The sequence below is a fragment of the Cucurbita maxima genome, unplaced genomic scaffold, assembly GCF_002738345.1.
Source record: "Cucurbita maxima cultivar Rimu unplaced genomic scaffold, Cmax_1.0 Cma_Scf00004, whole genome shotgun sequence".
Taxonomy (NCBI): domain Eukaryota; kingdom Viridiplantae; phylum Streptophyta; class Magnoliopsida; order Cucurbitales; family Cucurbitaceae; genus Cucurbita; species Cucurbita maxima.
In genome coordinates, this window is record NW_019272020.1 from 4,207,067 (window position 1) to 4,222,102 (window position 15,036).

General features: G+C 36.9%; 2 protein-coding genes, 1 non-coding gene and 1 pseudogene across 5 annotated transcripts; 2 read left to right on the top strand and 2 right to left on the bottom strand.

The window, feature by feature from the left end:
- Window positions 1-502: 502 nt before the first annotated feature.
- On the top strand, window positions 503-6,229 carry LOC111477920 (phosphatidate cytidylyltransferase 2-like). 3 transcript variants are annotated; one of them, XM_023121918.1, is made up of 13 exons: window positions 503-658; window positions 779-829; window positions 1,136-1,267; window positions 1,560-1,813; window positions 1,957-2,108; window positions 2,390-2,531; window positions 2,644-2,800; window positions 3,172-3,219; window positions 3,309-3,395; window positions 4,746-4,874; window positions 4,963-5,019; window positions 5,730-5,813; window positions 5,895-6,229. In XM_023121918.1, the coding sequence occupies exons 3-13, from the start codon at window positions 1,193-1,195 to the stop codon at window positions 5,976-5,978; spliced, it is 1,269 nt and encodes a 422-aa protein (XP_022977686.1). In that variant the 5' UTR covers window positions 503-658; window positions 779-829; window positions 1,136-1,192; the 3' UTR covers window positions 5,979-6,229. The 3 variants fall into 3 exon arrangements, with proteins under 3 accessions (XP_022977686.1, XP_022977683.1, XP_022977685.1); XM_023121915.1 differs by lacking the exon at window positions 779-829; XM_023121917.1 differs by lacking the exons at window positions 503-658; window positions 779-829 and adding an exon at window positions 670-778.
- LOC111477677 lies at window positions 6,201-7,257 on the bottom strand (annotated as a pseudogene).
- A 2,050-nt stretch (window positions 7,258-9,307) lies between these two features.
- Window positions 9,308-9,409, bottom strand: LOC111478911. The gene has a single exon (XR_002717577.1). It is a non-coding gene; the product is annotated as a small nucleolar RNA snoR109 (small nucleolar RNA).
- Window positions 9,410-11,453: 2,044 nt separating this feature from the next.
- LOC111477921 (carboxylesterase SOBER1-like) lies at window positions 11,454-14,442 on the top strand. Its single transcript, XM_023121919.1, has 6 exons — window positions 11,454-11,858; window positions 12,754-12,806; window positions 13,067-13,190; window positions 13,288-13,409; window positions 13,945-14,052; window positions 14,139-14,442. Exons 1-6 carry the CDS (start codon window positions 11,579-11,581, stop codon window positions 14,226-14,228), a joined length of 777 nt encoding a protein of 258 aa, XP_022977687.1. The 5' UTR covers window positions 11,454-11,578; the 3' UTR covers window positions 14,229-14,442.
- Window positions 14,443-15,036: the final 594 nt, after the last annotated feature.

A 15,036-nucleotide genomic window follows, 5' to 3' on the forward strand; every position in this document is an offset into this window, starting at 1 on the left:
GTACATTTACTTCAATTTTTACTGTGGTTGATGTAAGTTTATGTAAATAATGGTAAAAAACTCCCATGGAATAACACGCTCAATTTGGCGGTAAAAAAAGATTGGTTAATACAAAACAGAAACATTATACTGGTTTAGAATTCGACGGTACTTTTAGATAATGTATTGTATTGACAATTTTGACAGTGACATTTGATCCCTTGTTTGAGTTTTATATTTGACAAATGGTTGAAAATGACTGAAAATAAATTATTTTTAAATCTCTTTTCAGCGTTGAAATAAAAAGAATTAATATTCAAAACTATTAAACTAAAATTTGGTAAGAACTTACAACAAGCAGGGGGCCGCCAAAGGACAAAGAAACAGAAGCCAACGTGGGGAAACGGAAGCAGGCCACGTGTAAAGATGAGAAAAGATCCAACGGCCACTATGCGACGAATATGTGCCATCCCAACTCGAAGAGATATATATATATATATAAGAAAAAATAATTAAGAAAAAGAAAAGGAAATTGATTCGAATTCCAAACTGTCTCTAGACAAGAAATCGATTTGCGTTCGTTTCTCATCCTCAAATTATTCTTATTCAGTTCCTTTTTTCTTCTGCCAATCTTTAGTTTTCCTTCCTATGGTTCTCATATTAAGCAAAACCAGACCAGGTTTCTCTCTCAACGCTCTCTCTATTTGATTTTTTTTGCACTAGTTTTTGCTTTGGTTCGGAATTTTCTGTGGATAGTTCGCTTAATTTTCAGGATTTTCTTTCCTCTTCGATGTTACAGGTACTAATCTTAATCGTATTGGAATTATCTCCAGTAGTTAGAAGTGAACTGGTAGCGAGCTTTGAAGTATTCTTAATCTTTAGAGTTTTAACTACTTGTTTACAGTAGTGTTCGGTAGTTTCTGTTTGTTTTTGGAAATGGCATCGAGTATTCGGTTTTGCTTTATTCTTTTTTGAATTCGAGCTTTTCGGATGTCTAGCTTTCGAGCTGGTTTTCCGGAACTTGTTTGTGATAATGCTAGCATGTTTTTATGCATCGAATTGCTATGTACATTTTGTGTGTTATACGCGTTTATGTACGTTGAAATCATTACTTTGAGCTTCGAACTTACGGTCTTGTTTTGAATTGATGTTTCAGCGAATAGTTCTTGTGCAGCTAATGATTTCTAGAATCCAGTGAATTGCATTTCTGACCATGCTAAACGATAATAATACCAATAGTCCGTCGGCTCCGGGTGGTCGGACTCGGCATCGCAGGCGCCCAAGTGATGTGTGTCACTCCTTCTCTCTGTTTGATGCGTACCATTTTTATTCACTATTTACTTTTTTCCACATGAAAATATCCACAACAAATAGTCAATTTAAAATGTATTACGGCACTCAAATTTTTAGTAGGAGTAATAACAGGAATGCCTAATTATGTCAACTCAAATACTGTGCTTATACTTCATTCGTATTACTTTTAGCTATATTCCCTTTATTGTAGGTGCAGGAAGTATGCATCAGGATATTGGATGGTTTATATATAATTAATTTTAATTTTTTTTTCAATTGATTTTTAGGTAACTTCGGAGGAGAGCAAGCCAAATGAAAGAAATTTACTAGTTAATGACCGGAGTAAATACAAATCGATGGTGATCCGTGCATACTCAACAATTTGGATGATTGGGGGTTTTGCATTAATAATATACTGTGGGCATCTCTATATTACTGCCATGGTTGTAGTTATTCAAGTTTTCATGGCAAAGGAACTGTTCAACCTACTCAGGAAAGCTCGTGAGGATACTCGTCTACCAGGGTTTCGACTATTAAATTGGTAATGTCAAGGCTTGTTTGTATTTTCTTTGGTCTATCCTCTAGTCTCTACAATACATGTTACTATGAGCAGCATGCCTTCTCGTTTCTTCTTTTTAGGAGCTTGCATTCTGTATTTACTAATTGATTAAAACTCAAGTGCAGGTACTTCTTCTTCTCAGCGATGCTTTTTGTGTATGGTCGCATTTTAAGTCAGCGGCTTGTTAATACTGTCACTTCAGATAAATTTTTATATCAGCTAGTGAGCAGTCTCATCAAGTACCATATGGTTATTTGTTATTCCTTATATATTGCAGGTTTGTGATCCTTTTTTATAGTGTTCCTGTTTTAAATCTCATCTTCTTGAAACTTTAACCTGTGCTATCAACATCATTTCATGGTGTGCAGTTTATAACTGCAATTCTGTGTGTGAAAATTCTATGGATTTTTTTTTATTTAATTTCCATTTATTCATTCACTTTCAAAATTTTCTTTTGCATTATTATATTAGTTTTTTCAATTGTCTGGAAATTTAAAATTTCATGACAGCGTTGTAACATTTTTCCCTCGTTATTTCTCTGCTTCTGGTTGGGCTCAGGTTTTATGTGGTTCATTCTTACTTTAAAGAAGAAGATGTACAAATATCAATTTGGCCAGTATGCATGGACGCATATGATTCTAATCGTTGTTTTTACACAGTCCTCTTTCACAGTGGCCAATATTTTTGAAGGAATCATCTGGTAATTCAACCTTCTCAAAGGGGAAAATGTTATGTTATTGAAAATCAAATCTTCTGTGGTTTACAGTTTACCCTGGAATTTCACTTTTTCCTTAATGAGTAATATTCTGCAGGTTTCTCCTACCAGCATCACTTATTGTTATCAATGACATTGCTGCCTATATATTTGGTTTCTTCTTTGGAAGAACGCCATTGATCAAGTTATCTCCAAAGAAAACTTGGGAGGGATTTATAGGAGCCTCCATTATGACTGTCATATCTGCTTTTGGTGTGAGCAATTTTTTCCTTGCATTCCATTTTTGTCACTGAATTTGATGAGTTTGTTACTTCAACCTGTTATTGATATTGCTCGACTGGTTATGGTAGAGCTTCGTAGTTTTCGTTTTCAAAATTAATTATGAAGCACCAGACTATCACGTTTGGATGACTTGCCTCAAGTATTACTTTAATTTAATTTTATTGGCGAAGGTGGACACTGATCATTGACCGGATTAGTATTTTTCATGTAAAAATTGCTAAACTAGGTTATGTATGTGAGTCCGTAATAGATGGTTTCTTTTGGTATTGATTACTTGTTAGCATTCTGTTTGTCGTTCGACATTTGTAGTTAATGAACATGACCTATTCATTTGTTTTTGCAGCTTGCTAATGTCATGGGTCGTTATCAGTGGCTTACTTGTCCAAGAACGGTAATTGTCTTGCAAAATCATCTTTCTTGCTTTTGAAGAGACTTGTTTATATTTTGAAATTTTTCTGTCACATGGTTCAACAATCTCAGGATTTATCAACTGGTTGGCTTCACTGTGATCCTGGTCCTTTGTTTAAGCCCGAATATTTCACTTTACCAGGATGGACTCCTGATTGGGTCAGTGTTGACTATAAATTGAATCTTATTTAATATGAATAGTATATCTCTTCTATCGCTTCTTATTCTGGCATTCTTCTAACCTTAATGTAAAATTATCTCCTATTATGTGCATCTATATGTATGTCTTGGACCTGACTTTGGGTGACTTATTTTGCTGATCTCCGATCACTTTGCATTTTACTTTTGGTTGGAGAAGTTCACTTTTACATTTGATTGAACTTAGAATTATTGGAAAAATCAGCAAGTCTATTATTCGACCATATTATTAAACCTCTTATAAAGGGGGAAGGTAACGTTGTGAGCCACTCAAAACTTCACTTGATAGAAGTAAGCCATTTGAGCTACATGATGAATAAGGGAGAGCCGCCTTGAAGCCATTTGCGCTTTAGAGAGGAACAAGGAGAAGAGAGAATTGCCTAGGGACCCTGAGTGGGATAGAAATGGTGTGTAGTGTAGAGAGAGTCAACTAAAAGAATATTGTATCCCTGTGATGCGTATCTTTTAGATATGTTTGCTGATTTACTATGTACCCAATTTTGATTTTTGTTTTATTTAACCCCACCTCGAGGACAATGTGTTTGAGGGGCGGGTAATGATAAGGATATTATTAATGGTACATTAGTAATTAGATAGAGAAGTTGTTAAGGTATTTGGTGGTAAGTAAAGAGCGCAAGGAAGGAGGTTGGACATTATTTTGGTGAGTGAATTAGGACTTGAGAATGATCTCAAGAGGGGAGGGTTCAAGCACCTCGAATACTTGGGGTGTTGTAATTTGTTATCTTTTATATTTCATACATTTGGGCTCTATCAAATATCTTTTCAGTTTTTGGCATTATGTTTTTTTTACTTTTTTATTTTGAGGATTTTCTACGCAAGTTGTTGGAATCAATTAGTCCTCCACCGCCCTTTTAATTTACATAAGAGAGAAAATACGAATCTTGGAAAATTTATAAGCTTCAATTGGCCCTAGCATGTTTCTTTATTATTATTTTTTTTTTTATGAAAAGAATACTGGAGGACAATACATAAAAAGAAATGTCAAGCCAAAAGGACTAGAAAAACTACAAAACCTAGAAAAGAAAAATTACAGATATGGGTTCTCATTCAAAAGAATGCAACGGAGATTAGAGCTAAATCTGTTGTGCCCCTACAAAATTGTCTATAACTAATAACATATATTGAATCTTTCATAAACATGTTTCTTGATGCCATGAATGGCCTTTTTGGCACCTTTGATCTGCCGTACATCTATTTTTCCACCTCTTTTATTTCCAATATTGTTTAGCTTACACTTCATGAAGTTGTTCCAAATTAGTGAGGAACTCACATTTCTATGTTCTCTTTCAGTTTCCATGGAAGAAGGTAAGCATATTGCCAGTACAAGGACATGCGTTATGCCTTGGTTTATTTGCATCCATAATTGCTCCTTTTGGAGGCTTCTTTGCAAGTGGTTTCAAAAGAGCTTTCAAAGTGAAGGTTCATTCCGAATACCGTCTTTGTGTTGTTTTGGAAAGTCTCAATTTTAAGATGAGCTATCTCATATCATTTTCTCTGTTTGATGCAGGATTTTGGTGATAGTATTCCTGGACATGGTGGAATTACAGATAGAATGGATTGCCAGGTGAGCCACCAAGAACTCTGGACGTTGGTGCCTTTAATTAATTTACTAATGCAAAACTCTTGATCAACAATAGATCTGGAGAAGAAACCATAGATTCATACATTATATTGCAGACACTGGGTGGATCATTTGGATGACTCTTACAATTAGGTTCTCTAATTAGAACTTGATAGTGATTCTTAAAGCTAATTGCGACTATGTTTCAAATGATTTCTACTCCGAACCTTTAAGGGTTAGAAGTACCAAAACGTGATGAAATTATTTTCAAAGACTGTCCAACTAACTGCAGTAATCTTGTAGAGGTTAAACCCTTGATGGGCGATGGCTATTATTAGAATGGTTGCATTTTTGTTTGAAAATTTCCAATTTCTCATCCATTGATCTGGATCCTTCCGCTGATTGTATTTTGATTACTTCAACGCAATCACTTTTTTGATCTGGGTTTTCGTGATCTGGGTTCAACGCTATTACTTCAACGCTATCCATTGATCTGGGTTCACATGCTCTAGTTTAAGTCCTTTCTTCCCCCTTCATTTTATGTGGAAACCTACCCCTTTGAAGATGGGAACAAGTAGTTTTCGTGACTTTGTCCTCTATTTAGGGGGAGTTTCTAGCAGGTTTAGAAAGTATGAATAATATTGTGTTGCTTATTCAGATAGTGTTGCTTTCCTAATTTGTTCACTGCCATAATTTCTTGAAACTTTATGTAGATGGTGATGGCTGTATTCGCCTACATATATCATCAATCCTTTGTTATGGCTCAGAACCTATCCGTTGACACAATCTTGGACCAGGTAATCTTTTACCCCCTTTTTTTTGTTTTATTTTACGGTGATTTAAGTTATTTCACGGTGAGTGTACTGCTGCATTTATAGATATTAGTGAATCTCACACTTGAGGAACAAGCAGCTCTATACTTAAAGCTTGGGCAAATCTTGCAACAGCGGGTGGTTGGCTAGAATCTGATGCCTTCATTCTCTCATTGTTTCAGAAAGTTCGGATGTTTTAACATTGTGAAATAAATTAAAATATCATGCAATGATTTATTCTTGTCGCCCCAGCTTACATATGTAGCATTCCTTGGCGATTATTCATAAACGATAACCTTCTTAATAATCTCGTTGGATAGCCTGAATAGATGTCTTGTATTTTAGCTGTTATATTGTTCATCAAAGAGAATATGCAATGTAAAATTAAATGTTTATTTCAAGTTATAGTGTATATATCAACTTTCAACTCAATAGAGGAGTGAAAATCAAGGGTTAACTTTCTAATCATTCCTAAGTGAGAAGAAAAAGAAACAACAATGCCAAAAATGTTGCATTTTGTCTCTCTATACCTCCATTTAAACAGTCAACATAGGTCAAAATTTGAGCCTGGTCTTCACTTTCGTGTATGTTCTTACTGGGTTTTTGGTTTCTCAATCTTCACGTAGTGAAGAATTCCCATTGAATGAATAACTTGAGGGAGGATTGATGGTCCAATCTGATATCTTCTTGCAGTAACCCCGTTCGATGACCCAACAGAAAATGACTAAGAGAAACGTCAACGAGTACAGTCTAGATAACCGCTTAGCTGAGGCATCTTGTGTGCACATATAATACTTGTACATCCGAGGTATGCAGAGGAGGCAAAGAATCACATAGTGCACCTTGAAACCAATATCATAACGAAGAATCGAGTGAGCCACGGCAAACATGACTCCATAGAGGAAGAGGAACGTTGGCATCGTACTTCGGTAATGCCAATCGGGTGAATAGAGAATGTACACGTAAAGAAGCATCTCCCAAATCATTAGTTTCATCACCTTGCTGTTGCCTGGTTATAAAACAAAAATGTTGCTCATTGATTGGTAAAGCTCAGTTGAAAACAAACATTCAAGACCACAGATTTCACAAACATATCTGAAATGGATAAAATCACATTACTTCTATTTGAACTTACACTTTTTGCAATGTGGCATGGAAGAACATACTACCAAGTGCCTGAATAAAACAAGCTAAATGTTTTACTACTTGGAATATGTTTGCCCAACAGGTTCTCTCAGATTCTGATACAATTGGAAAGATACCAATTTCAATCATTTTCATCCTAAATCATAACATGGCTCTAGTTAATAGTAATCCTATTGCAAAATGTCATAAAATCCGTTTACGGCATTAATGTACTCAACCCAAAATGTAGAACACAAGAAGTCGGAATCAAATCAATATCAAACACAATCAAAAACTCCCCCATCTCAGTTCGTGCTAGCTTTGAATACTTGAATCCAAGGGGGAAACGGAAAAAGAAAACGCAAAATCAATCCATAGCCGATTAAATAAAGAAACATCGAACGATTGACGAGGGGGAAAAAACGAACCGCTTAGCTGACTGGATGACTTCGTTGTTTCTGTCCATTCTCAGATCTCAACGGAAAACGGATCAGGCAAAGATGGCCGATAATCTGTCTTCGCCTTCAAAGGAAGAACGGTACGAAGACAAGCTTCCTTTTTCTTCTATTGGAGCTTCGAACTTCAATGAGCTTCTTTCTTCAGAGTTCGTTCTCGTTCATTTTGAGATTTTTTCGTGTCTTTAGATTTTATTTAACGTAAGAACTAGAGTCCCCGGCCGTCGGCTGAGCCGGAGCTTGCCGACAGTTTGGCCCAACTCTTTAGTCTCTGGCCCAAAGCAGAACCTAGGCCCAACCTGTTCTTATCAAAAGCAGACCCGACTCTTTAGTGTCTTTCTGGCCCGAACCGACACCACAGACCAACCTATTCCTCTCCAAAGCAGGCCCGAATCTCTAATCCAAGCAGGCTACGGAACCCAACTCTAAAATCTAATTCTGGCCCAAGTAGCCCAACTTTTACGTCTCTTTTCGGGCCCGGGCCCAACAATTATGTCTCCTTCGGGCCCAAGCCCCACTCTTAAGGCCCAATTGATATTTATCCAAACGATGCAATGGCCCAGCCAACCTAAAGGCCCAAGAGGCATGGAGACCCATTGAAAGCCGGCCCGACACTCGAATCCAAGCAGGCTGCGGCAAACCGATGATGGAGAAACTCGAGTAGGAACTACGGGATAGCTGCAGAATCCATCTTGATAGGAACTTCGGGAAGGGAACCAATTCAAAACCTTCAAAATAGGAAAATAGATGAAATGTAGGCACTCATAAGACGCACGCTAAAGGGAAATCGAAGGAGTTTGCCTGGAAGGTGACCAAAAAAAAAAATTGATATCAGAGAAGGTTTTAATTTCTTTTTAATATTTACGGTCAAATTATAAAATGGTCCAGGTCGTTTGAATATGTTATCGTGATTATTGGGCAGAAAATAAGAGCTTTTGAACTGACGGTCGTAAATACTTGAACAAAATTCTTCTAGAACCATCACAAAATTCTCAACGACGGTGAACAGCCGCAGTCCTCCGCCACGCTGCTAATGCCGTTCTATAGCACAGCGGCACCGACTATTCGCCGGAAAATACGCCGCCGATCACTTTAGCTTCATTTTGTCGTTAATTTAAGGAGATGATGTGTCAATTCGGAAGGGGAGATAGAAAATGACAGTAAAGAAGAATCATAAGGTTTCTCCATTCATTCAGATGCAGGGGCAATCGAGTTACAGACTCTGTTTGGGCCCCCGCGAAAATAAGGATAGTTCAGTTTGTGCCTCCATGGAGAATAAATGGGTTCATGCTGGCAAAATGGTTTGATTCTTACAAGCGGACCAGAATTATTGATGTTTCAGGGTTGCTGGTAGCCTTCCTAGGTCAATAAATTGTACACAAACTAGTTCATGTTGATTGTTCTTATTAATAGGGTTGATTCTTCATGTTCCTTTATAATTTCTTTTGTCCATAGCAGCAAGATATCAGAGAAATCTGTGCAGATTTATAATGGAGGCTTTAGCTTGATCTTAACTACTACCGATCGGAATAGCCCCAACTTCAGAATCTACCTTGACGAGTATTCTTGTTAAGAAAATTAAAAAAAGTGTCATCTCGATCCCAATTTGGATCTCTTCAGCTTATTCTTAAGAACTTCGGAAACGGAACAAATTTAAAACCTTAAAATCAGAGAAAACAGAAGAAATGTAGGCACCGATAGACGCAAACTACTGGGAAATCAAAGCAGCTTGCCTGGAAGGTGACACATAAAAAATTAATATGCGAGAAGGTTCTCATGAAAAGGCTAAAACCTATGCCGTCTCACTCATCTCCCCTTCCCATAATTAAACAGAACCAGAGATTAAAAAGACAAAAGAAGCCAGATTAAGAAAAAAGAAACAGAGAAAAAAATATCAGAAAATGTAAGAAGTTCGGTAAGCAGATTCGTCGACGAAGATCCGATTAGATCTGAAACAACGACCGGCCAGATAACTTCTCTGGTTTAATTTATCTGCAGCCTCTTCGGCAGGTCAAGAACAAGGGAATCGCCCTTCTCTTGGTACAATGCAGACTCAAGAAACAGAACTCAAGAATCAAATTTAGATGCGAAATCAGAAAAAATCTGAGAGAGGCGAACGGACAGGTGAAAATATGAAATCGTGATTAAGGAGGCTGCTGTGAGGAGTAGTTGCTATGAACCCTAGCAAGGCCATTTAATAGAAAATTTCACTGAACGGCAAAGGCAGATGGCACTGAAGATCGTGACCGTTGATCTCTCCATGCGACGAGATAGGGTTTTCCACCAAATTAGACTCATTTGAATTTAAAATAATAATAATAAATTTATGCTGAATTAACCCAATAAATATTTTTATCAAATTTTAATTCATTAAAAATATATAATAATATTTTTTAATGCATTTTCACTTTTGAAGATTCAGTAAAAAACGACTAATTGACTCGCTTAAATCGCGTCGCTAATGGCAACCACAGAGTCCCAACAAAACTAACTAACTAAAGCCAAGGGATGGTGCCAAAAATAGAAACGAAAGCAATTCATGGTCCATGGAGGGTGGCTCGAAAGGCAATATAAGCTCAGATTCATAGCCACGATGTGCAGGCTTCATTCAAAGCAAACCCCCAAACATCCAATCTTCCATCCATCGTAGAACATAAAATGGCAGCTTCCACCAAAATGTTTGCAATCTGCATCATTATGATGCTCGTTTCCTCATTTGTGGTGACCCCAGCAGCCGCAGAATCTCTTAGTTATGGCTCCATCGGTGCAGATGGAGGTGAAAAATGCACCGATGGCAACTGCAAAACACTCGGAGATCCAGCCAACAATTATAACAGAGGATGCGAGGCCGATAAGATGTGCAGAGGCGGCTAGATTCTCCCCCCATTCTGCTCTGATATAACCATCTTCATTCAAATTATTTCATAATTATTTATCTTGTAAAATTGAATAAATTCTCTGGAATGTGCCAATAAAGTTTATTCTTTTTCGATAAATATGAGTTTTTAGTTCAATCTTATGTGCGATGAATTATCACCGATATCATACTTGACATTCTTTAAAATATTATTTAATTTTTTTAATGGTTTAAAAAGAAATTTGTTCATACCATCTCTAGGATGGCGGAAGGTACGAATAAATTTTAAGGCTAACTTATCTTTTTTCCCCTCTAAAATTTATAATTTTTCTCGACACGGTATCTTATACGATTAAAATGAAAATGTGTATGATCTTGATAGGTTTTACACAAAATTTTTGTGTTATATTTTGATCGAAGAATAGTAAATTGGATGACGTTTGATTGTGACTCGTACCATACTTTTTTTTTACTCAATAAAAAATACAAGGGAGGTTCATAGCCAAGGGTAAAGATGCCGAGTAACAGTTATTTTGGAATGTACTTGTTGTGTTTGAAACGGTGTTAATAAGGAATCCGTGGGGATTTCCAGATATATTACTCAAAAGAATCGACACAATACGCCTAGTTGATTGGAATTGAGAAAATTCTGTCCCCTTTGTTACAAACATATGATTCATGGGGAGATAAAGAAATAGATCGAACCAACCCCGGTTCAGGGAATGAATCTTGTTTTCGTTTCGTCGGAAAAGAATGTTTGAAGGGTAATCTTGTTTTCGTTTCGTCGGAAAAGAATGTTTGAAGGGTCAGGAAAAGGTCCGTATGTCACCCTTTTCCAATCCAAGGAAGATGCAAAATTACATATATTACCCCAAATTTAATAATATGGGAGACCAATTTCAAAAAAAAAAAAATTAGGTATACATTTTTGGGTTAAATTATATTTTTTTATTTTTAAAATTTTAATTTTACTTTTATACATTAAAATTTATTTTAAAAAAATATTTTTGAGCTTTTAAATTATTCAAAAATATATATATTTGGATGGGTAAAAATTTAAATATCATATAAATAAATATTTATATTGTAAATGATCATGCTTTTCAAATTTTACGCATTAATTGGATAAGAATGAAAATTATATATTAAATGAAAGTTTCTATTTAATATATATACAGATCTTATATCGTGCTAAATAAAATTTTTATGAGGACGTGAATGAGAAGCCGTTCAAGAAAAATTCTCAATCTCCGCAGTCCCCACTTCCGCATTAACTCAAGCGGAGAAGACTCGATGGCAATGGGAGATCAGCTATGGCTACTGCATCTGTAAGTCAACAATTAACGAAGTCGATCGCACTCTCTGCAGCCACCTTCAGCGCAACCATTCTCTTGGTTCTATTTCATCGCACCCATCCATCTTCTTCGATAACCCCAGATCCAATGGCGGCTCGAAGCTTCATCCTCTGGCTTCATGGATTGGGAGATTCAGGTCCTGCCAACGAGCCAATCAAGAATCTCTTCACTTCATCTGAGTTCAAACGCACTTCCTGGTCTTTCCCCTCTGCTCCTTCCAACCCCGTCACGTGTAATTGTAAGTTCTCACGATTTAATTTTTAGGGTTTTTTTTCCTCTGTCTGTGAATAGCCGTGTTCTGGATGTTGAATTTGTGTGGGAAATTATGTTTTTCATACTACACAATCTCATGAAACACTATTAAACCTTTAAACTCTAAAATTTAGAAATGAAGATTCGATCAAAACAATTCAACCCGAAGCCATAAACTGACGGAATTCAACAGGAGAGAAAAAATTATGTGTATACCTGAAAGAGAGAACCCATGGATGGGTTGGTTCTGAATCGTGTAAAGAAGAAGACTTAGAGAGAATTTAGTTGGAGAACAAAGTGGTAACATTGTTTGATCGATGACATAAGCAAAAAGGTAAAGAACTTGGTTTGTAACGGATGGATTACATCTCATTTGTAACTTTGTGTGCTCGTATTATATCAAATTTAGGTGAAATTACTTGTGGCGGTTTAATTTAATAAATATATTTTTGGGTTATTGCATGAATTGTCCTCCCCTGTTGAGGGAGTTTAGTTTTGTGGGCTTGATTTGTTTGTATTAATTGACCCAATTTCTTGTTCGAATCAAGGGAATTATATGCTTCGTGTGTTGGATTTGTAATGATGAACTTGAATTGCCCTGTTGGTCTTGAACTGAGGAAGATAGAACTTGTGCTTTAATGCTCTAGAATGGTATCGGACGAAAGTGCGATGCCTGATAGATGATTTGTCAGTCCTTCTCTAGTGAATGGCTTGAACAGCTCAGGGTGATTTTAACCTGGAAACTAAAAGGGAAAGCCAAGAATATGACGGGGCTATGATTGCAACCCCTACTGCCACTTGTTGTCTTCAGCATCTTCTCTTTTAAAAAAGTGTTTTAATCTTCTTATTCTTCAATCAGCTTATTTCTTTTCCACTTGTAGATGGTGCGGTGATGCCTTCATGGTTTGACATTCATGAGATTCCAGTAACCGCTGTAAGTTAAGGCTTTAAGCCATCTTTATATACTCTTTCCTTCCTGAAACGGTCGTCCCATGTGAAGAATTTTCCTTTTGCTGCAAAGATAAATTATTATTTTTGAACTCTTCAATTCTTAAAAAGGTGCTAATACCTCTAAGAAGACGCATCTTTGCTTAAAATTTCTGGATATTAACTCTAAATTCTATCGACAATGGACTATTTGTTGGGTGTTTTATAGCATTTTTCTTTAAAATTTTCCATTCTTTCATGAAATAGGATTCTCCAAAGGCTGAAAGGTCGGTGCTTGAAGCAGTACAGAGTGTGCATGCAAAGATAGACAAGGTGGTAGATGGTGGCATAAGTCCAAATAACATATTTGTGTGTGGATTCAGTCAAGGAGGTTTTAGTCTCTCTCTCCTCCCATCTATACTTGCTTTAGATTTGTATATAAAACTCTTGTATGATAGTTTCTTCTTATTGCTGTTAACTCCTTGCAGGTGCCTTGACATTGGCTAGTGTTCTGCTATATCCAAAGACTCTAGGAGGAGGTGCGGTATTTAGTGGATGGGTTCCTTTCAATTCAACAATTATTGACCGTGTACATCCCGATGCAAAAAGGGTACTCACTCTTTCATTAACAGATCCTTAGTTACAGCTTTGTTGAAAAGTTGGAATTATAATGTGCATTCATGGTGGATGGAGTGGCTGTCATTTTAGATACTTTTGCTGTAAAAAGGGTGAAGGTGTGAGATCACACGTCGGTTGGAGAGGGGAACAAAGCATTTTTGTGTGGAAACCTCTCCCTCACAAACGTATTTTAAAACTTTGAGGGGAAGCCCAGAAGAGAAAGTCCAAAACGACAATATCTGCTAGCGGTAAATTTAGACTATTACAAATGGTATCAGAGCCAGTCACTAGGCAGTGTGCCAGCGTCACTGCTAGCGAGGAGGCTGGGTCTCCAAAGAGGGTGGATTGTGAGATCTCACATCGGTTAGAGAAGGGACGAAGCATTCCTTATAACGGTGTGGAAACCTCTTCCTAACAAACGCATTTTAAAATCTTGAGGGAAAGTCGCTTAAATTTGACAATATATATTAGTGGTGGGCTTAGATTGTTACGGAGACACAATTTCTAAGATTTGAATGTTTGTACAGACACCAATTTTATGGTCTCATGGAATGGACGATAGAACCGTATTGTTTGAAGCTGGACAAGCCGGGCCACCGTTCCTGGAAAAGGCTGGACTAAGCTGCGAATTTAAGGTAATTTGCTTGACTTCCTCTTCTACAAATGTGTATGAACTTTTGAGATTGAAAGTCTAAAATGGTTCGGTCATCTTATTTTGAAGGCGTATCCCGGTCTTGGTCATTCGATAAGCACGGAGGAGCTCAAACACCTTGAATCGTGGATCAAGAGCCGCCTGCAAAGCTCTTCCTGAACCCTTTGAACCCTTTTGCTGGATGACATTCATCATCTTCACATCATTATGTTATTAACAACTTTGACACGCAGTCTAAAAGAAATTTTGTTGGAAAAGCGTGAAGCTGGGTTATAATGTCCAATATTTTGAAGCATTGTAGTTGACTCATAAGGAAGCAAAGAATGATGATTATTCCACATGAGCTAATAATATAATATGCTTTGTTCATCAATTACGTGTTTGGATCTTTAATACGTGGATTACACAAATCATACGTGTCAATGGCTTTCATTTTCAGAAATATCATTAAATTGTTGTCTTTTTTTTTTTTTTTTTCTTTTAAATTTATTGTTATGAGTAATTGAAAAGCTAGGTAGCCGATGAATTTTCAATTTTTTTAAAACGAATTAAATTAAAGTTGAAATTTTTGCAATGGGCTAAGACTGGGGTCGAAGCGAGCCCAGTCTTAAACGGCAGCGTTTGATCCGATTGACTTCAAAAATCTTTTTTGGTGCGTTGTTCTGAAATATGCTCGACCGATTACACGGAAATAGAGGTCTTAAAAGAGATCTGATGCAGTGATCGTGGGGGGTCCCACTCTGTTCCGTGCGGATCAATCACAGCCGTCAACGAGAAAGAGGTTTTAATCGATCAGTGAATTGGAGCAGAAAGCAGTGTGGGAATCGAGTTGTGCGTCGCACGTGAATATTTCCCTATTCACCATCAACACACGTCATCAACTCCAAGACCTGAAATAAAAACCTCAAAAACTCTTTAACCCCGCTTCCACCAAAATCCCACCCTCCTTTTTTTTTTTTTTTTTTTT

Bases quoted from the DNA above. Each gene is read 5' to 3' on its own strand.
- LOC111477920 (XM_023121918.1), top strand. From the start codon at position 1,193: ATGCTAAACGATAATAATACCAATAGTCCGTCGGCTCCGGGTGGTCGG. The intron at 3,396-4,745 runs GTCAGTGTTGAC...GTTCTCTTTCAG, and splicing joins CAGGATGGACTCCTGATTGG to TTTCCATGGAAGAAGGTAAG. The intron at 4,875-4,962 runs GTTCATTCCGAA...TGTTTGATGCAG, and splicing joins AAAGAGCTTTCAAAGTGAAG to GATTTTGGTGATAGTATTCC.
- LOC111477921 (XM_023121919.1), top strand. From the start codon at position 11,579: ATGGCTACTGCATCTGTAAGTCAACAATTAACGAAGTCGATCGCACTC. The intron at 12,807-13,066 runs GTAAGTTAAGGC...TTCATGAAATAG, and splicing joins ATGAGATTCCAGTAACCGCT to GATTCTCCAAAGGCTGAAAG. The intron at 14,053-14,138 runs GTAATTTGCTTG...CTTATTTTGAAG, and splicing joins GACTAAGCTGCGAATTTAAG to GCGTATCCCGGTCTTGGTCA.